At 45.2% G+C, this 21,418-nt stretch overlaps 3 protein-coding genes across 4 annotated transcripts in view; all 3 read right to left on the reverse strand.

Annotated features, from left to right (window-relative positions):
• The window catches only part of GIGYF2 (GRB10 interacting GYF protein 2), a 74,507-nt gene extending 68,624 nt beyond the window's left edge, over nt 1-5,883 (reverse strand). For both annotated transcript variants that reach the window (XM_079976831.1, XM_079976832.1), the window contains exon 1: nt 5,786-5,883. The gene's annotated coding sequence lies outside the window, so the exon portion shown is untranslated. The remainder of the gene's footprint in view (nt 1-5,785) is intronic.
• LOC307217462 (autoimmune regulator-like) overlaps nt 1-21,418 on the reverse strand; it is a gene marked incomplete at its 5' end in the record, with an annotated part of 136,567 nt that overhangs the window by 31,002 nt on the left and 84,147 nt on the right. The gene's annotated exons all lie outside the window — the stretch shown is intronic.
• The window catches only part of EFHD1 (EF-hand domain family member D1), a 32,896-nt gene continuing 22,404 nt past the window's right edge, over nt 10,927-21,418 (reverse strand). Inside the window, exons 3-4 of the mRNA XM_079976938.1 lie at nt 14,676-14,810; nt 10,927-12,755 (exon numbers count right to left, since the gene is read on the reverse strand). Coding sequence (XP_079833064.1) covers nt 12,621-12,755; nt 14,676-14,810 — 270 coding nt within the window. The 3' untranslated portion in view covers nt 10,927-12,620. The remainder of the gene's footprint in view (nt 12,756-14,675; nt 14,811-21,418) is intronic.

Here is a 21,418-nt window from a genome sequence, read left to right on the forward strand (position 1 = left end):
TCTTCTCCTACGCTGCCCTCAGATTCTTCCCCTTCGCACTCCATCTCCCCTCTTCCCTGTGCTTCTGCTCCTGAGCCCCTGACAGTATGTAACCCGAGGTACCACTGTAATCTGTTTTGCTCTCCTGACCCCTGCTGCCACCACGCAATTTCTGTTCTCATCCTGAAGCAAAGTTCTTAACCCGAGGTATTATTTCTGGGTTAGCGGAGTCTGTAACCTGAAGCGTATGTAACCCGAGGTACCACTGTATTTAGGCAAATGGAGTTCCAGAATAGCCTTAGGCAATGCCTGCTCAGCGTACTGGATGCCAGAATGCAGTGTTACACAAAGGTTCAGTATTTAACTATGTTATTTAACATTTATACAAAATCACTAAATAAGATTAGTGCGAGTTTTAGAGTGCACTATCATCACTACACTGGAAACATATAGAGCAGAGTGTTAACTAAGAATCCTATCTCTCTATCCAATTAAATGATTCGACGCCATGATCAAGAAGATGAGATTTAGAAGAATTAAGCTAAATCGGGCAGTGGTGGGCAAGCATGATGAGCTTTTAGAGAAGTTCACAATGGGGAACATGGGGTCTCAATCAATCAGGTAAACAGTCTAAAAGGAACTCGTGGAAAACACATTGGCAGCTGTGATCAGTGAGGCCCAGTGTTAGTTACATACGAACTAAAGATTCAGTCTTTGGTAGCAGTTAAGCATGCTTTTGTAACCCCAAGTCTTGAATGCTAATCTTATTATTTATTTCATAAAATTTATACTCTGCTTGATTTTTTAAAACCTCAAAGTGGCTTACAAAAAGTTAAAACAATAAAACTGAGGAAAAAATATCAACTATACTTCAAAACATACAAACCTACTAAACCGAATTAAAATTACCTCAACTTTCTAAACATCTGGATAGCCATGTCTAAACAAGAATGCTTTTAGAAGGCACTGAAAAAGCTACTGTGAAGACAACTGCTTGTTCTCAATAGGCAGGGAGTTCCAAAGTGTAGGTGCTGCCACACTAAACAATTGAGTTCTTACAAATATGGAACGGGTATTATGTGGCACCTGTAGTAGTGCCAATATGTGATCTATAATAAGTCATCCAGGTTGGACTTCTCTTAAGCTTTTCAGAAGCTACTAATACCACAGCCCAGTGCCTGATGGGTGTGGGGAGAAAGAACCAGTTTTGCAGCAACTGAAGTTTGCCAGCATGTTTCTGGGCCCAATTAAGCAGCTGTCATTGGTTTGCAAAACTCTTACAGAATGGGTCTATAAACCTTGAGCACATCTCTTTTTACACATATCCCAGGGTTCACAGAAAGGATCCTATAATTGCAAGAAGAAATAAGTTAGCAGCACAATAGAAAAGTGCTTGTCTGTGTTCATCCCAAGGCCCTGGAATTCCCTATGGATAAAGTATATACAAATACCCATCCATGCGTTTTTTCCAGAAATATCTCATCTTTTGTCAGACATTAAGAGGCAGAAGTTTAACTGCTGCTGATCTTAATTATCGATGGCAATGCTAAACTGTCTGTGGATATTATTATTACTACGACTATTGTTGTTGTAGGTTATATTTGTTGGGTCTTTTAAAAAGAATTTTTATGCTTTTAACACTATACACTATGCTGATCACTGAAAAATGGAAAATCAATTTACCAAGAAGGGTCATTCCATACCAAGTGATCCAACTTCTTTACCTCATGACACCCAATTTTCTTAATATTTTGTACACTTGTTGAATGATCAAAACTAAGTTTAAATTTCAAACATTCATTTTTTTAATCTCATCCTGTTTGTGAGTTATGAGGGTTTGAAATTTCAAAAAATTGACAATTTTGGCCTTGCCAGACTATACAAAAACCTTAAAAGCTCAGCCCAGAATTGAGATATGTCAAAACTACTAACACCAATCTCTTCAGAACATCATGGGCTTTAATATGATATGTCACATGATGGGTTTACTTTATATTATAAATTTAAGTTACAGAATTCAAAATTCAAAAAAAATAATGTATTATTTAACATTTCTAAAACCTACCTGCAAATTTTCATCTTGAAATCTCAATGGGATCATATTCTAAAAAAATATTTTGTACATACATGTCTGCCTTATTCAGTTCTATTTAGGATAAATGCGTCTTCTTGAGAGTAAAATATAACAGAATAAACTAGACTTCAAACTGTAATATCAGTTACTTAGGGCATTTTTAAAGGAAGTTATTCAATTAAAAGTTATCTGAAAAGCTAGTAAGGCTTTTCTTTTAAAAATGTGTTCCAATGCACATCACTTGATCACTCTTAGTTTTGATCGTTCAACAAGTGTACAAAATATTAAGAAAACTGGATGACATGAGGTAAAAAAATTGGATCACTTGATATGGAATGACCCAGAAGTTCACTAAGTGAAGTAAAACTACAGCAACAGCCTCCCAGATGTGAAGTCAATAACACTTACCAGGAGAGTTGGTGTGGTCAGGGCTGCATGGGCACACACAGTGGGGAATGCCACATTGGTTCCACCAGTGCACCCACAGAGCCCCAATCTCACCATCCCATCCCATCTCCCTTGCAGGCTATTGCTATAGCTCCACCTTGCTGGGCAAGCCACTCCTGAAATTCAGTAAAGAAGTAAATGTTAATTTTCTGTCCATATTATCTCAAAGTAACCTGACAAGACAAAATCCATGAAATATAATCTTCCACATGCAGTTCCTAAACATTGAAGAACTGGACATTTAAACAAACTGCCCAGCGAGCCAACCAGTCAAGTAACAGATTCTCTGGCAAGGATAACTTCAAAATGTGGTTATTGATCTAGGCTTTTTAAAGATAAACTATAGTTAAACAAGTGCTCTTTTTCTTAGAAAAAAGGGTGCTGGTACTCACCATGATCCCCCCTTTTCTCTCTCACACACACACTCTCCTGTCACCCCACAATTAATTAAAGCTCCACTTTGTGCACACCCTTCTTCAAACTCCCCCCCCCCCACCTTGCCCAGTCCACTCTTCACACCCAATCTCCCATTTCTCCTTCTCCTCCCAGCCACCAGCCGCACCATCCAAACTCACCCCTACAGCTTGCCCCGCATCTAGGGGGAGAGTGTGCAAGGGGGAATGGTGCAACCTGTTGACTGAGAGCAGAAATACAATCCCAAACAAGGGCCTCCTTTCCTTGCCGCCACCTCAGCCTCCTGCTTTTCACAACCCCTTTTAGTCATGGTTGCTTGCTTGGTCTCACCACCCTCCATTTACCTTACTGCAAGGTTGGGGGGGGGGGAAGGTGTCGGTACTGTGTACTGTTGGGTTCTCCTAGAAAAAAAGCACTGGTTAAAACTAATCATAGCTCCTGACTTGAACAGAATGGCAAATTGCATCTAGTATAAAACAAAACCAAATGCTTCTAAACTGCTCCTTGCTGCCTTACTGCTACTTAGTACATAGTTTGGATACAAGTAGTTTCTGCTGTGTCCTGTTCTCACTAGCTTTAGGTTCAGAGGAAAAGGTTGCTGGCAGACCTCTCCTTTTGTATGTTCTTATATATGTGATTGTTGTTTTCCAGAAGAGCTCTCCTTGTAAGAATAGCCTTCTGGTCTTTGAATCTGCTTGCTCAGAGGTGGGAACCTGTGGTCCTCCAGATGGTGATGGAATAGAATTATCATCATCATTGATCACTGGCTATGCTGGCTGAGGCTGACAGCCAATGTAGTCCAAAAACATATGAAGGGCCATAGGTTCCGCATCTCTTCAGGTATCTCACAATACAGTCGTACCTTGGAAGTAGAACAGAATCTGTTCTGGAAGTCTGTTCGACTTCCAAAACTTTTGGAAACTAAAGCACAGCTTCTGATTGGCTGCAGGAAGCTCCAAAAATAGTTTGGAAACCGGAACAGTCACTTCTGGGTTTGCGGCGTTTGGGAGCCAAAACATTCGAGAACTAAGCTATTCGAAAACCAAGGTACAACTGTATCGCCATGCATGCCTCACTTTTGCTTCCCATACAGACATGTTGATGCTCATCCTTTGCATCTGGCCACAAACTTGTTTGTCTACCTGATTGGCGTTCTTGGTCCTAATTTTATTGTGCCTCTTGACCATTCTCCCTACAGCCAGTCCTGCAAAGTCTCTGTGCAACACCTCCTGTAAGCTCATCAGCAAACACAATTATATTAATCATACTGCTATAAATAATGCAAAGGCCATTTATTAGACTAGTATTTTTTTCAGATCAGGTTATAACCACAAAGTGGCTCACTATCCTGAATAAGCTTCAGAAAACAAATCTGTCTTGCCTGTGTCTCCTTTAATACTCTTTGCTTGGTTTATAATATCCAGTGATGGCCAGCTCCATCTTTAATGGCAATCACCTTGAATGTCCAACAGTTGAACGTGAAGTAAGAAAATCTGTAAGAGCACTGTTTTTGTGGAACTTTGAAACATATTATCAGCTAAATAAAAAACCCAAGATTAACAGTGATACAGTGATTCCAGTTTTTTAAAAAAATTCAAACTGATGGGAAGTGTAGTGGAAATGGATCTCTTCTGAGATTTCTTAAGAGTCACTTAAAAAAAAACTTCAGTGACAATTACAAAAAGTAATTTTGCAAACTAGTATCCCTGGAAATAAGGTTGCAAACATAAGACTTATCCTAGTAACCCATTTGCTAAGGACTAGTAGTAAAATATTTCTGGTCATTTAAGAAATTATTCTGCTATACCATGTATTATTTTCCAACTGTAAGTCAACTAGCAATTATATGAATTGAAGTTATGTATCATTTGTTCATAACTATCTTCCAGGTTGCTTGTGGGCTTCTTACAGGCATCTGGTTGGCCACTGTGAGAAAAGAATGATGAATCAGACAGGTCTTCAGTCTGAAGCACTAGAGCTCGAATAGTAAGAGAATATTCAAATTAACAGATTGCTACCATGCTGTCCAGAACAGTTTGTTACTTGAGAAATGACCAATATATGTTTAACCAGAGTTTCTACATCTTCTACACCCCCCTGTATTTAGTGGAAGCACGTGTCATTTCTAGTGGCCAGTATATACCTTCACTGTCTGAAATCTCAGGAGTCACCAGATATTATCAGCTTCACTTTAAACACCACTATCACCCCACAGCTTTCCCCCAAAGTACACACAACCCTCCATTTGTAAAGCCCTCGTCATGAGTGCCGGTATAATGTTCAACTAACCGGCTCATTAGGCAACAGCTGCTGGAGCCTTCCTTCCCCCTTGGCGTTGACAAGTCATGGCCATGGAGTAGGAAAGGAAAGGTCTCTTTCTACAGAACGAGTTGAAGAGGAAATGGTCGCAGGGGGAAGCACACAGGGACTGGGAATAACTGCACGTTCCTGTGTAGCTGCCAGCCAAGGAGTAAGTCAGTATCACCCGCCCACCCGGACCCAGCAGTTCCTGCCAATATGCCGCATGGAGAAGGAAAGGCCCACAGCTGTCTTGTGTCAGGTCTGAGCCAAGGCAGCTCCTAACCCCTCAGAACTTCCTCCCACCCGCCCAGGCACGGCAAACCACCCACCAGCCCACGCCACAGCTAAGGAAGCCCGACGCCACGCTCAAGCCCGTTTTCCCTCGGCTGCCATGGGCTTCTCCGGACACGAGACATACGGGAGACCGGTGCTCGGCGAGAGGCCTAGGCGTGTTCGCGCGGAAGGGCCGCGACAGAGGGGCAGCCGCTTGGACCTGAGGGGAAAGCGGGAACTCAGCGAGGGGGTCGCACCCGAAAGGGAGGGCGCAGGACGGCCAGGGGGTCGGTTTACCTGAGGTCGCGGACGGAGAGCCTCTCGGATCCAAAGCCAATCCTCAGCACCAACAACACAAGATGGCTGCCGCGCCGCCACGCAAGGTCATGTGACCTCGCTGCCGTGACTCCGCCCCTTTCCTTCCCCGCAGGCCGCGGACCGAGGGACCGGGAGAAGTCGCGCTCTCGAACGCGGGCGCCAACGGCGGCTCCGCGAGCGGAAGCCGCGCTCCCTCGTCTCGGTCTTCTCGGAACGGCGGAGGCGCCTGAGAAAAGGGCCCGTGGTCTCACTCTGTGGTACCTACACAGGGATAGCTAGTGTCTGTGCGTGTTTTCTCTCACACACGGAAACGGAGTTTCTCCCTCACGCAGAGTCACTAAAACACTAATTAGAAGAACCTCGACCGTCCACAGTCGACGCTGAGGGAAGGAACCGAGCCTTGTTCTTGACACTTTGATCTGTTGTCACAGGGGCACCACCAGCGCTGTGTTTCACTACACGACCAAACACGGGACGGCGTGCGTGTGTTTGTGTCAGTGCCCAGAATGGGATGCCAACCTGCTAGTTTCTTTAAAATTCCTGTGCCACTAGAGGGCATACGACAGGAGGAGGAGGAGGCAGAAAAGAGGCCAGAAGCCCTCCTGCTAAATACTGTAGTCAAAGCACACTCCAGTTCAAGAAGCAGAGCGGAGCATCCTTTCTGGGGCAAATACAGTCATTTTGTCCATCTAAATTTCTCTCTTGCCCTTCTCTCAAAGGAGCACAGGGCAGCAAAGACAAAAATGATAAAATAATACTTTTAAAAACGAAATGAGAACCATTTAAAACACCTAAACACATTTAAGAGTACCTAAATAAATGCAAAGCAACCACATTATCTGACAGCTAATAAATTTAAGGTTGCCAAGAATAGTGTCTTTCAGCCACCCAATGCCTGGCTGAGCAAGAATGCTTTAAAACCCCTCCTGAAAGTTAATAAGGAGGGAGAGACACACCCACCACCAGGGAGGCCGTTCCATCAGCTGGAAGCCACTGCTGAGAAAGCCCTGCCAGAGGTCAATGCCAACTGAGCAGCACCCAAAGGCAGCAGTACCAACAGAGCTTGCGGGTGGGGTAAAGTTTCATCAGGTAAACACAGGTGGAAAGAGTTAACCTCCTACCAACACACCCAGCATGGTGTTGATGGGGGGTGAGGACCTTGTGGTTTTTTTTTTTTTTAAAGAGAAACACATCTAATGATCACACATTTAAGATATTGTTTGGGATCAGGATTTTAGATGATCAATACCTAGCATAACTTGTAAAAATAAAGGCTTGATAGAAGCAGAGATGGGGTTCTTGTACAGTACATAAGTGTGAAGATGCACTATGACAAACTGGGCCTCTCATCCCATTCATGGTCTCATGTTGCAGGGGCATAGCGTGGTGGGAACAGGGGGGCTGTAGCCCCAGGTGTACGGTTTTGAGGAGGTGTCAACCAGGCATGCCAACACAGGGATCCCCATCCTGCCCTGCCTGCCATCAGGGGTCTCTGGGCCCCAAAGCCACCACACCCTTGGCCCCCTTGCTGAATGGCCACCCGGCCAGCATCGGAGAGATTCGCCCACCAAGAGTTGCATAGGATGACCAGGTTCCCCTATGCATGGTCGGTGCAGGGCAGCCTTGTGAACCCTCTGTGCCCCACACCCACCCAGCGGTGAGGGCTGGGCACTGGCACAGCAGATTTTGTTCACCCTCTGTGCCCTGCACTTACTCCTGCCTGGTGCACCCATCCCAGGCACCGACAAAGGATGTAACGCCTCCTCTCATACACAAATCAGTATGAGAAACTGTTGGAATGATAGTGCTTCAGGCAACACTAGTATTTGAGGTAAAATTAGCCCCTACTAGAAATGGCACAGCATCTTAGAAAGCAGAGATATCACCTTGCCAACAAAGGTCCGTATAGTTAAAGCCATGGTTTTCCCAGTAGTGATGTATGGAAGTGAGAGCTGGACCATAAAGAAGGCTGATCACCAAAGAATTTATGCTTTTGAATTATGGTGCTGGAGGAGACTCTTGAGAGTCCCATGGACTGCAAGAAGATCAAACGTATCCATTCTTAAGGAAATCAACCCTGAGTGCTCACTGGAAGGCCAGATCCTGAAGCTGAGGCTCCAATACTTTGGCCACCTCATGAGAAGAGAAGATTCCCTGGAAAAGACCCTGATGTTGGGAAAGATGGAGGGCACAAGGAGAAGGGGACGACAGAGGACGAGATGGTTGGACAGTGTTCTCGAAGCTACAAACGTGAGTCTGTCCAAACTGCGGGAGGCAGTGAATGACAGGAGTGCCTGGCGTGCTCTGGTCCATGGGGTCACGAAGAGTCGGACACGACTAAACGACTAAACAACAACAAAGAAACGGCAGCTTTCTTTGTGTTGGCACTTAATACAGTAAGTCCATGACTTATGTGGGGGTTACATTCCAGGAATAGCACCTAAAGCCAAAATAGTGTATAGTCAAAGAACATTGGGTGCAATGGCAGGTGGAATTGCCATTTCCCCCCCTGGACACCCACCCTCTTAAAAAAAATATTTTTGCCAAACACACATAAAGCTGATTGTGCACAAGTTAAATGTGTGCAAGTTGTGAGTGTACTGTACTGTGAAATTTCCTCTTTATTGAACTGGGTAGCACTGCTTCACTGCACGCTTTATGACATCTGTGAAGGTATTTTTTAATTACACCAGGCTTTCCCAGAGTGAAGATTGCTGTTAACATACATGAGGTAGATTGTGGCTGTGCATTTGGTTTTGGTTTTCTTAAGTTTTTTAATTATGTTATATTATTTCATTTAATTATAAGCTGCTTTGCGGGCCTCATGGCTAAAAGGTGCCCTATATTACTTAGGTAATAAAAGGATTCTCCCTGATTATATGGTGAGAATTTCTCAGTACTAGGAAAAGATCCCTACGTTTCAAGCACATTGGCAATGAGCCAGGGTCTGAAGAATCCCTGCACCTAATCTGCTCATTATACCATACTTTACTCCTTCAGTCAACACCAGTGCAATTGCCAAGTTGCCACCTCTTTAAAAGCCCATTAAAAAACTTGCCTGGTAGCATTATAGGTGTTTTCCCTTCACTACCTGGAGACCATAATTGCCTTGAAACCTTCTCATTGGTATGCCATGAGTGCAGCTCTTGGTTAAACCCATCTGCCCAACCTAGTTTTGTATCCTCTGTCAGCACACTGCTTAACTTGTGGTACCACCATAGTTTTTTACTGCTCACTGCTAAAGTCAGGAACTTGTTGAAGGAACTGTGCAGAAGTTTCAAACATAGGTAACACTTCTTAGGAGACACTCAAGGTGTCTAGTCTGAATTTACAATATATATATATTTATGTGAATTGCCCTGAGACCTCTGGGTATAGAGCGGTATATAAATTCAACAAATAATATTATTTACAGATTTCAGCGCTGTGCATTATGGAATACGCACACGTCTAAGGGAAAGCAGTGGGGCAGACAGAAAACTGCTTGGACCTGTACCTAGAAAACACAGGACAAGCAGAAAACCATTCAAACCCGTGCTTTCTAGGTACAGGAAAAGCAGAAATGTGGATGGGCCCTAATTTCCATATGTCATAGTACTGAACTATACTGCATAATCCTAGCAAGATGGATACTGCTGACATGAGAAGAAAACTGTTCCCATGTATGCCTCTTGAGCAGGAGGGGGATTAGAGGCACCGTGTTGCGGGAGCTGTGCTCAGACAGATAGGAGCAAGACCTACCTCTCTGGATTCTTATACTGTATTTAACATTTGTGAGAGTTCTGAGTCCCTCCAGTAGGTGGTGCTTAAACAACAGGAATGTGTGTCCTTAATTTTAATTAATAGTGCAAAGCTGAAAACCCAAGAATCATTCAATTAAATGTCCTATGATTTACCCTTCATCCTGTCACTGATAGCCTTGTAGTTTCTTTTTTCCAGTTCAAGTCCCCATAAAGGCAATTGGAATAGGCAAGGATAGGTTGTTCAGTGCTTCCTTAACTGAAATTTCATTTTTTCCCTTCAAAATAAAGAAACAAGTAAAAAGTCTTTTTACAGACTGACTGCATTTGAATGATAATCTCTTAGCTTAAAAAGTCAGCGTGCAAAGAATAATATTGGCCATGCACATAGTGCCTTCACGTGAGCCAGCAAACAAACCAGGAAGGAAGTATTCCATTAGCTATGGATCTGATCATTGTACAGTATGATGTTTTCAGCTACTTCATTATACACCACCATTATTTGTTGTTCAGTTGGCAGTTTATAAATATTCTTAAAAACAAATAAACATTTCCCTATTTCATCCAAACTAGGAAACAGGTAGTTAAAGGGCTTTGGAACAAGTCAGCCTATTAGCCCGAATCCCAAAGACAAGCAACCACTCTCTTTCATCAAATAGCTCAAAATAGCTCCAAAAGTGGCATATTGATCTAGGTCATTTCACAGGAATTTTACAGAAGATGGCGGGGAGGGAAGTTAAATAGTTGGATCTAGGACATTGCCTATTCATAGACTCTCTAGAATAAGGAGAGGGAACTGTTGGCCCTCCATATGTCCTTGGACTCCTATCAGCCGTGTGGACAGTGGTCAGTGAGAATTGATTTATTACACCAGTAATCACTTTACACTTTAAAAAAGGTCTCAAATGGATTTACAATACAGTGGTACCTCGGGTTAAATACACTTCAGGTTACATACGCTTCAGGTTACAGACTCCGCTAACCCAGAAATATTACCTCGGGTTAAGAACTTTGCTTCAGGATGAGAACAGAAATTGTGCTCCAGCGGTGCGGCGGCAGCAGGAGGCCCCATTAGCTAAAGTGGTGCTTCAGGTTAAGAACAGTTTCAGGTTAAGAATGGGCCTCCGGAACGAATTAAGTACTTAACTCGAGGTACCAGTGTATATACAATACAATAAAGCATATTAAACAAAGCCCAATATATATAAAGTAGCAATTATATTAAAAAATACTAAATCCCAGATCGAGGTTTGTATCTAAAGAAGTATTAAATCACTCATTGCATTAGTGCAAGGATTTTAGTTTGCACCACAGAACTCCGCCCCCTCCTTCTGCCATGAAGGATGAGACAGAATAAAAGGATTTCAAGTTAGCCTTCAGCAAGTTAGAAAAGTTTTATTTGCATAACTAAGCAACAGGGGAAGAAAAATCAAACTTTTGCATGTATAAAAACATTTATTATAAATATTTTAGCTAAAACATGTGATTTTTATCAAATATAATCTGTGGTCTTGCAAATACAGTATTAAAAAATTGTTTAGCAATTTCCCCACCTATTATTAAATATCAGATGGGCTCCCTTTGTTATTCCACACTCACAGTTTAGTGTCACAGTGTAAAAAGCTAAAAGACAGTGGAAAATAAAGTTGAGGATGAGAGATCCAGTTTATGATCAGATGACAAACTTGGCAAGGAAGAGGATGTTTTCCTTTTCTATACATGAAGATATATATATACACACACAAGTATAAGTTCTGAATATAGTACAAGCTTTCTGAGCAGAGTAACATGCTGCTTTCTGCTTTTGGAATCTATTTTCTCTTGCAAGCAGAACTGGCTGTTTTATGTAAGTGTTAACTCTACAGAAGCTCTTTCATTTGGACCAATGTTTACAAGAAGATTAAAAATTCCATGGGGTGGGAAGCCACTGTGTCCCCAAAACTGTACTAATCCACTTCACTGAACATCTTATTGATTGATGTTTCCTTGCTTCTTAAAATCCAATGGCTTTAAAAATAAAAAGGAGAAAGCTGAAAACAGCTATGGACCTACACAGAGAATGCAATGGAATGTGGCCAGAACTTAGCAGTTCTATTTGTTGCTCAAAAAGTACAGTCGTTTGTATACATGGAAAGGGTAAAATTGAATGGTGACTGCTGTATCCCTGAACAGAATCTTTATGAGTTAAAAAATGGCATGGACCCAGAAAAGCATGAGTAGAGTTCTGCCCACACAACAAGGTTTTCCTGCCACCTCTTTCAAGTCATGGTACCTTGTGTCCCCTTGAAAACCTGCTTGCAGGGGGGTCAAGGGATGATGGGGGATATGCAATGTGGGGGCTGCATTGGAAGGGTGGGGTAGTATTGGGGACCAGCTTGCACAAGAATTTGAGGACTGAGTGGAAGATGTGCCTGCTATTCACCCAAGAAGCTCTTTGGATCTCAGCCAATATTTACTAACCGGGTTTCCCTTCATTACTGGGGAGCTGTTGTACCAAAAAGCTGTTGTCTTTCCCCTCCACCCCCAATAGTGAGCACAAAGACGGAAAAAAATGATACATTAGGAATTGGGGCATTTATTTGCACATGAAAGGATTGTGATCTGCACCTAGAAGAAGGGTCAGCTTGTTTAGAAGCAAGAAATGGTTTTGTAAAATTCAGGAGGAGTCAAAAGGTATACAGAAAGGAAGCCTGAGGGAAATTACAGAGCTATGACACAGAGACATTCAGAAGGACACAAGGAGTGTTTTCTGACCAAGATGCAAATGGTAAGCACTATTATCAGGTGCTTCAATCATCTGCCTCAGGCTAAAGCATTAGGACATTTTGATTCTTCTAAGAAATGCCTATCACAGAAATAAAGGGGGTTGCTTGAACCACTCCTGGTTTTGCATGTTCTGAATGCCACTGTGTGTATGGCACACCCCCCCCCCCCAGCATCTAGGTAGGAGGCTCAGAAAAAGAAAATAAAAGGCTTCAGATCAGTTTTGTTCCCTCTCCTGGTCCTTCGCCTAGTCAAAGGCAAAACTTGTAAGATTGTACAAAGTCCCTCAGGTGGCCGATAGGTTGCCTCAGTTATTGACTGAATGCAGACTTGAGTTCTCGGAAGGCTGCTCTGCGGTGACGTCTCTCCTCTTCTTCACGTTTTCGCTCATCTTGCTCTGCTTTTATCTCTGCTTCAAACTTACTGGCTGAGGACAAAGCTTGAACCTAGAAATAGAGGAATAAAATTGTAACACAAAGGAAAGATTGAAAGATGGGTTTGTATTACATCTGGGGTAGGGGACCTCTGGCTTGTGGGACAATTTTGGCCTAACAGTGGGTCCAATTAGGCCCATGAGGCAATTTCCCCAAACCACACCCACCTGTGAACCAGTGGGTGCCATGGGGTGACAGTTGATGGGGCAGAAATTTAATTCTGTTGGCTAACTTGCCAAAGTTGGTCTGCAAGGGGCGGGGAGATATATAAACATCTGGCTTGCAGGGTCAAAAAGATTCCTACCCCTGTATTCCATCATTTCACTTATCTAAGACAGCTAGCTCTTAGCTGCCCTACAGGTGCTGTGAGATCACCAGTTCTAGCCAGAGTTGTACACAGTCAGCTTCCAGTACTGACAGAAACTTAATTTCCCCTGAACTTGATCTGGGAGAAAGGATGGTGTTTTAACCAAAACCCCCAATGGACTCATCCACACACCCTGTTAATGCTTGCATCTCCCAGACTAGAAACAAGTTCAGAAGAGACACGTATGAAAAACTATATGCTGCAAACCATCTGAGTCCTCAGGCTGTTAAGCACAGCTATTTCTCTAGCCTGTACAATGTAACTAATACCACAGGTTGCACACCCAATGGTTCTGTTTACATCCAGGTGACCAGAGTCAGCTATCTTGGTGTCATCCAAACACTATTTTAGTTCAGAACATGGTTAAATGCCCTGACTGGTTGTGCTCACCTTGATTTACTGTAAATTTACTGTAATTTAATTTAGGGAGAAAAATATATTGTGACCAAGCACCAGGGGTACTACTAAAGAAGAGTTATCAGTACTGAACTTAATAGATGGTAGTTATCACCTTCCCTTGGTCTTGGCCTATGAGACTTTACCATGCAATTGGAATTATCTGCAGAGAGGGGCAGATCATGTTGTATATTCACAGCACAGCCTTCGCCAACCTGATGCTTTCCACATGCTTTGGACTACAACTGCCATCAGCCCCAGCCAGCACTGGGCTTATGAGAACTGTAGTCCAAAACACATGGAAAGCACTGGGGTGGGGAAAACTCCCACCATACAAAGATTTGGGGGAGGTGTTACAATACCTCAAAAGTAGCTGACAAGATTGACTTGGTGGTTGTTTTTTAAAAAAGAAAACTATGTGGCTTTTGTTTTCATAGTGAGACACAGGAAACGGAACAAGCATTCATTAGATCTGATTCATCCAGTCTCGGTTCCAGTTGCACTTTCACCCAATCTGAAACAGTTGCACTTTCAGCTTTTAACACAGCACTCTGGTTTACATTAAAGCAGGTAAATTTCCAGGTGCACCACTTTCCCAGTGTGAATCGTTAACTTGTACTCTAGGTGGTATCATTGAGTTGACATACAGCAGAATCCGACACATGGTTAAAAGGTAAAGGTACCCCTGCCCGTACGGGCCAGTCTTGACAGACTCTGGGGTTGTGCGCCCATCTCACTCAAGAGGCCAGGGGCCAGCGCTGTCCGGAGACACTTCCGGGTCACGTGGCCAGCGTGACAAAGCTGCATCTGGCGAGCCAGAGCCGCACACGGAAACGCCGTTTACCTTCCCGCTGGTAAGCGGTCCCTATTTATCTACTTGCACCCGGAGGTGCTTTCGAACTGCTAGGTTGGCAGGCGCTGGGACCGAACAGCGGGAGCGCACCCCGCCGCAGGGATTCGAACCGCCGACCTTTCGATCGGCAAGCTCTAGGCGCTGAGGCTTTAACCCACAGCGCCACCTGCGTCCCATGTTCTGAGTAACACATGGTTACTCAGAAGTAAAACTCCCTGTGTTCAATGGGGCGGGCATACTTCCTAGGGTGATTAAGATTGCAGCCTAAGATTTATGAACCCCTCCATCACCTGATTCTAAGGTATGTTTTTCCTACCTTTGCTTCAAAGAAGTTCTTGGCTCCTTTCACTCCCTCAAGGGCGACATCTATTTCGGAAAGTTTTGCCAAAGCCAGCAGGCCACTGTCTTCTTCAAGCTCCCCAGCTGCAGCTTTGTGGAAAATGAGTAGAAACTATACAAGAAAAAAAATGGTAATTTAGAAAAAAGTAACAGGATGAGCACTTAAACCTAAACTTTCATGACTGGGAGCTGTAACAGCTTAGGCAGGAAAATCTGTAATAAAGTACAGTGGTACCTCAGGTTAAGTACTTAATTCGTTCCGGAGGTCCATTCTTAACCTGAAACTGTTCTTAACCTGAAGCACCACTTTAGCTAATGGGGCCCCCCGCTGCTGCCGTGCCGCTGGAGCACGATTTCTGTTCTCATCCTGAAGCAAAGTTCTTAACCCGAGGTAATATTTCTGAAGCGTATGTAACCTGAAGCATATGTAACCCGAGGTACCACTGTAGTAAACTTATTTAAGGAAAAAATATGTAAGACTCAGGAATGTGCCAACATTTAAATATAACGTAAAAAGAGCTATAGGGGATGAATTTTATCAGAGCAACTGAGCTGGGGGAAGATAGGTTTAACCCTTCTGTAGATCCATTTCCCTGATCTGAAGTCTCTTCCTCAACAGTGCCAGTGCAAAGTCAGTGGGGCAGGAGACCAAAACTGGAGAAATGGCATGTCGTCTCCACCCTGCCACACACTCCATTTTCTAATAAAACCTGGAGCCTTTCTTGATTTAGGTAAACACTAAAATATTAGGAGATCTAATAATGCATTTCCCATATCTCTTCTGTTTTGTCCTCAGTATAACTTATTTTATATCAATGAGCATTTTACTTCTTATGTAGATCATCTATATAGGAATAATCTGAGTCCAAAGAAGAAACCAAAAGTAAGATAGCTTCACTGCCGCTGCTCTGTGCCCACTTGCTTGCTTGGTCCGTGAAAATGTAACAACAGCCCTGCTAGATCAGACCCAAGGCCCACAAAGTCCAGCATTCTGTCCTCCCCTGGCCAAAGCAATGCCTATGTGAAGTCCATGAGCACATGATGACAACAGCAATGCTCCCCACTCAATACAGTCAATGTGTGTGTGTGTGTGAGGGTTCTTCGACTCAGGCCCTTTCACTTGTCAAACAGCCCTATGACACTTGAAGAAACTAGACTGAGCTGGGAAAGCTGGGAGTATATGGAGGCACAATAATAATAATAATAATAATTTATTATTTATACCCCGCCCATCTGGCTGGGCCTCCCCAGCCACTCTGGGCGGCTTCCATAAAAACCAAAAATACAGTAAAATATCACACGTTAAAAACTTCCCTGAACAGGGCTGCCTTAAGATGTCTTCTGAATGTCAGGTAGTTGTTTATCGCTTTGACATCTGCTGGAAGGGCGTTCCACAGGGCGGGGGCCACTACCGAGAAGGCCCTCTGCCTGGTTCCCTGTAGCTTTGCTTCTCGCAATGAGGGAACCGCCAGAAGGCCCTCAGCGTCCGGGCAGAATGATGGAGGTGGAGACGCTCCTTCAGGTATACTGGACCGAGGCCGTTTAGGGCTTTAAAGGTCAGCACCAACACTTTGAATTGTGCTCGGAAACATACTGGGAGCCAATGTAGGTCTTTCAAGACCGGTGTTATATGGTCTCGGCGGCCGCTCCCAGTCACCAGTCTAGCTGCCGCATTCTGGATTAGTTGTAGTTTCCGAGTCACCTTCAAAGGTAGCCCCACGTAGAGTGCATTGCAGTAGTCCAAGCGGGAGATAACCAGCGCATGCACCACTCTGGCGAGACAGTCCGCAGGCAGATAGGGTCTCAGCCTACGTACCAGATGGAGCTGGTAAACAGCTGCCCTGGACACAGATTTGACCTGTGCTAACATGGACAGCTGTGAGTCCAAAATGACTCCCAGGCTGCGCAGCTGGTCCTTCAGGGGCACAGTTACCCCATTCAGGACCAGGGAATCCTCCACACCTGCCCGCCTCCTCTCCCCCAAAAACAGTACTTCTGTCTTGTCAGGATTCAACCTCAATCTGTTAGCCGCCATCCATCCTCCAACTGTCTCCAGACACTCACACAGGACCTTCACCGCCCTCACTGGTTCTGATTTAAAAGAGAGGTAGAGCTGGGTATCATCCGCATACTGATGAACACCCAGCCCAAACCTCCTGATGATCTCTCCCAGAGGCTGCATGTAAATGTTGAAAAGCATGGGGGAGAGGACAGAACCCTGAGGCACCCCACAAGTGAGAGCCCAAGGGTCTGAACACTCATCCCCCACCACCACTTTCTGAACACGGCCCAGGAGGAAGGAGCGGAACCACTGTATGACAGTGCCCCCAGCTTCCAGCCCCTCAAGACGGTCCAGAAGGATGTTATGGTCGATGGTATCAAACGCCGTTGAGAGATCCAGCAGAACTAGGAAACAGCTCTCACCTTTGTCCCTAGCCCGCCGGAGATCATCAACCAGTGCGACCAAGGCAGTTTCAGTCCCATGATGAGGCCTGAATCCCGACTGGAAGGGATCCAAATGGTCCGCTTCTTCCAGGCGTGCCTGGAGTTGTTCGGCAACCGCTCGCTCTATCACCTTGCCCAAGAATGGAAGATTTGAGACTGGACGATAGTTGGCCATCGTGGCCGCATCTAAAGATGGTTTTTTAAGAAGCGGTTTAATAACCGCCTCTTTCAGCGGGTCTGGGAAGGCTCCCTCACGGAGGGAAGCATTCACCACACCACGAAGCCCATCACCCAGTCCTTCCCGGCTAGCTTTTATAAGCCAGGATGGGCAAGGATCCAGGAGGCAGGTGGTTGGTTTCACTCGTCTAAGCAGCCTGTCCACATCCTCGGAGATAACAGATTGGAATTGATCCCACTCAACTTGACCAGACAGAACTCTAGCACTCTCTTTGCAAAATCATTGCAGGAGAACATGTGGCCCCGATGTTGCAGGTGGTTCCGCTAAATTGTGAACCACCTGAAAAAGTCTCCTGCTGCTGTTTTCTGCAGATGCAATAGAGGCGGTGAAGAAATTCTTCTTCGCCGTCGCTATCGCCACTTGGTAGGCTCGACGTTGAGCTCTAACCCGTGTCCGGTCAGATTCGGAATGAGTTATCCGCCACCGGCGCTCTAGCCGTCTCAACGATTGTTTCATTGCCCTCAGATCCGTGGAAAACCACGGGGCTCTCTGGGCTCCATGCAATCGGAGAGGGCGCTTCGGAGCCAAACAGTCAATAGCCCTGTTTAACTCCGCATTCCAGCGGGCCACCAGGGAATCGGCTGAAAGGCCATCAACATGGGATAAAGCATCCCCTACCACTCTCTGGAAACTATTTGGATCCATTAAGTGGCGGGGGCGGACCATCCGAATTGGTCCCACCTCCCTGCAGAGGGGATGGGTCACAGAGAAGTCCAGTTGCACCAGGAAGTGATCTGACCATGGCACTTCTTTTGTTTCACTTTTACTTAGTGTCAGATCACCAACATCCATAGAGGTAAACACCAGGTCCAAGGCATGTCCGCGGCTATGGGTTGGGCCAGACTTATTCAGGGACAGCCCCATGGAGGCCATGCTTTCCACGAAGTCCCGAGCGGCCCCTTGTAAGGTCGTGTCGGCATGGATGTTAAAATCCCCTAGGACGACCAAGCTAGGTGTCTCCAGGAGAACATCCGCCACGACCTGAAGCAGCTCAGGCAGGGAATCCTTGGTGCAGCGGGGAGGTCGGTACACCAAAAGGAATCCTGTACTGCCCCTATTGCCCAACTTCCAGAACATGCACTCAGAAAACTGGGTCTTCCCAATAGAACGCCCGGTGCAAACTAATGACTTTCTAAAAATCACTGCAACCCCCCCTCCCCGCCTACATGACCTGGGTTGCTGTGCGTAAGAGAAACCTGGTGGACAAGCAGCGGCAAGGACAGGCCCATCTGCTTCATCCAACCAAGTCTCTGTTACACATGCCAGGTCAAGTCCTCCATCCATGATCAAGTCATGGATGGCAGTGGTCTTATGAATCATTGACCTGGCATTGCACAGCAGCACCTTCAGGTCATGTGGGTATCCCTTGCTGATTCTAGTATCCATCCGGTCAGGACCAGACCCGGAGGCAGGAATAGTCCTCAGATAACGACTAAACCTGCCCCCTCTGTAATGACATGGACACACAAGCTTGTGTGTGACTGGTCTGAGAGGGAGATGTCTCATGCTGCCTCTCTTCCTAATACCTTGCACCTTCTTCATTCTCCATGTCTCCCCCCATCCACCCCAAGTTACATTTAAAATGGTGAATTTGTGACATAGCACTCAATAGCACCTTATCTATCTGGCCTGCTCATTTCTTCAGGCTGATGCTAAACCCAGTTACTTCACCAGGTCACTGACTTCTTGAGATGCTAGTGCACCATGCCCTAGCACTTCTAATCACTCCAGCTTCATTCCTCCTCTGGCACAAGCAACAAGTCATGAAGCCTTGGCTTGTCATTATATCCAAACATGGGATGGTGGTTGGTTTCCATCTGAAAAAGGGTGATCACTTTATCAGCATGAAAGGGAGGAGCAATTTCAATTTGGACATAATAGCAAGCCAAGATTTCATGGCTCCTTGCTGCTACTCAGACCTAGGGGAAGGACCAGAGCCAGAGTGAGCAGGCAAGGTGGACTAGCATGCTGCTCAGTCCCAACACACCACAGCTTACTGCTGTGTGCAAACTGGCCTAGTGGCTCCAAACTAAATAGCACCAAGTGCTAATACTGCAATACTCCAACTCTTCTTCTATAGTCAAAGGACTCATCTAAGGTCCTAAATAGCATAAAACATCCAAACAGGGAATGCCAGTACTACAGTAATTCAGCTTTCAAATTTCGTATGTGTGTGATCAGAGTGGATTTCCATCTTCTGAAAAGCTCACATTCTCTCACTACAGGGCAGCATGCAAGATACCAGAAACTGCATCCAGCTTCTTTCATCAGGAAATTAGGCATCTGGCAGAACCCTTTGTTCCCAAGCTTCCCCCGCATGCCCCCCCCCCAGCTCCCAGCTGCTTACTAATTCAGCGTTTAAAAAAAACAAAGTTGAAAAATTCCCAAAGTCCCTCAGGGATGGGAGGGGGAGCATTACGAAACTGCTGGGCTCTTTTCTAGCAGCAAATATAGGATGGGTGTGTCCAGCCAAATGTTTGGTAAGTTTTGCTGCCGCAGTGTGCTTGACAGGTCCTTATACTGAATCACATTCCCAGCCTCAACACATCCCTCAAGAGTGACACCGCCATGACACTGCCATGACTCACTCCAGAGGCTGAAAACTGGGAAAGGATAGAGGGAAGAGCTCTATGACTGGGCTAACACCCCTCCCACAAGATTCCCTTCTGAGAGTAGCATAAGTTTGCTTCCAATACTTGGCAAGTGGCTAAAAGCTTTTCTGCAGCTGGAAAAAAATATGTACACAGTTACAAAGCTGCCTTTTATAGTGATACATTAGTCCATCTACAATACCATCTACTTTGCCTGGCAGCAGCTCACCAGTCTCTAGCAGAGATCCATTTAACAGAGACCGAGGAAGGTGCCAATCCTGAATCTCCTGGGTGTATAAACTGGAAGAAGCTGGTTTTTAATCAGCTGTGCCCACCTGAGATCTTGGTGCAGGACCAACAGAAAAGGGTTGTAGTGATCTGTAATAATTCTATACCGCTTGGCTAGACTTTCTGTCCAGTCCATTGCCAGGTTGGAGGGCTTCTACCTGGTGGTGGGCAACTAGGTCCAAATAAGGATTCGATCACAGTGCCACCTACCCGGCCTGAGATGATAGCAGTAATTATTATGGATTTTCTGGACTCTACCCTACAGAATCACTACTTCCTGTTGAGGGTGGCTCAGGAATATATAAACTTCCCTGTGAAACCATGCCCACCTGCCCCACACCTTATTGTCATATGTGATGTCAGGTGCTGGGCAAGTCCCAATGTGGCTGCAGAGAAACAGGTGAGAGCTGTAAGCGAGCTCTCGAAAGGTTCCTTTGTTAGAGCAAGGTGCACTCCAACTTCTGTTGTCTATGCTTTGATAACCTCTTAGGTTAGATGACTGAAGCGTGTTATATGAAGAGGCTTTGGAAACTGCAGCTGGTGCAGAATTCGGCAGCAAGGTTGCTTAATGGGGCAAGACGGTTTGAACATATTACAGTGGTGCCTCACAAGACGAAATTAATTCGTTCTGCGAGTTGTTTCATCTTGCGATTTTTTCGTCTTGTGGAGCGCGGATTCCCTGGGTATTAATGGTTGTAAGAAAAAGGAAACAAACTCGCAAGACATTTTCGTCTTGCGAAGCAAGCCCATAGGGAAAATCGTCTTGTGAAGCAACTCAAAAAACGAAAAACCCTTTCGTCTTGCGCGTTTTTCGTCTTACGAGGCATTCGTCTTGCAGGGTACCACTGTACACTGTTCCTGGCTGGACAGCACTGGTTGCAGATTAGTCTGCGGGCCCAATTCAATTCTTTTTGACCTATAAAGCCTTAAATGACTCAGGACTGCAGTACCTCAAGGACCGCCTCTCTTCATATGAACCTACCCGGACCCTGAAACCTGTCAGGGAACTGCCATCAGCTCAGAGGCGAGAGGTGGAAGGGCAGTTGTGTTACAGGGATCCGAAGATCTTGTGAAGCAGTTCTTCCTCTGGTGAGGAGGGAAGCCCTGCCTCCAGTGGGGAAGGGGCACAGGGATCAGAAGATGCTAGGGAGAGCCTCA

This window comes from Podarcis cretensis (genome assembly GCF_951804945.1).
Source record: "Podarcis cretensis genome assembly, chromosome: 5".
Taxonomy (NCBI): Eukaryota; Metazoa; Chordata; class Lepidosauria; order Squamata; family Lacertidae; genus Podarcis; species Podarcis cretensis.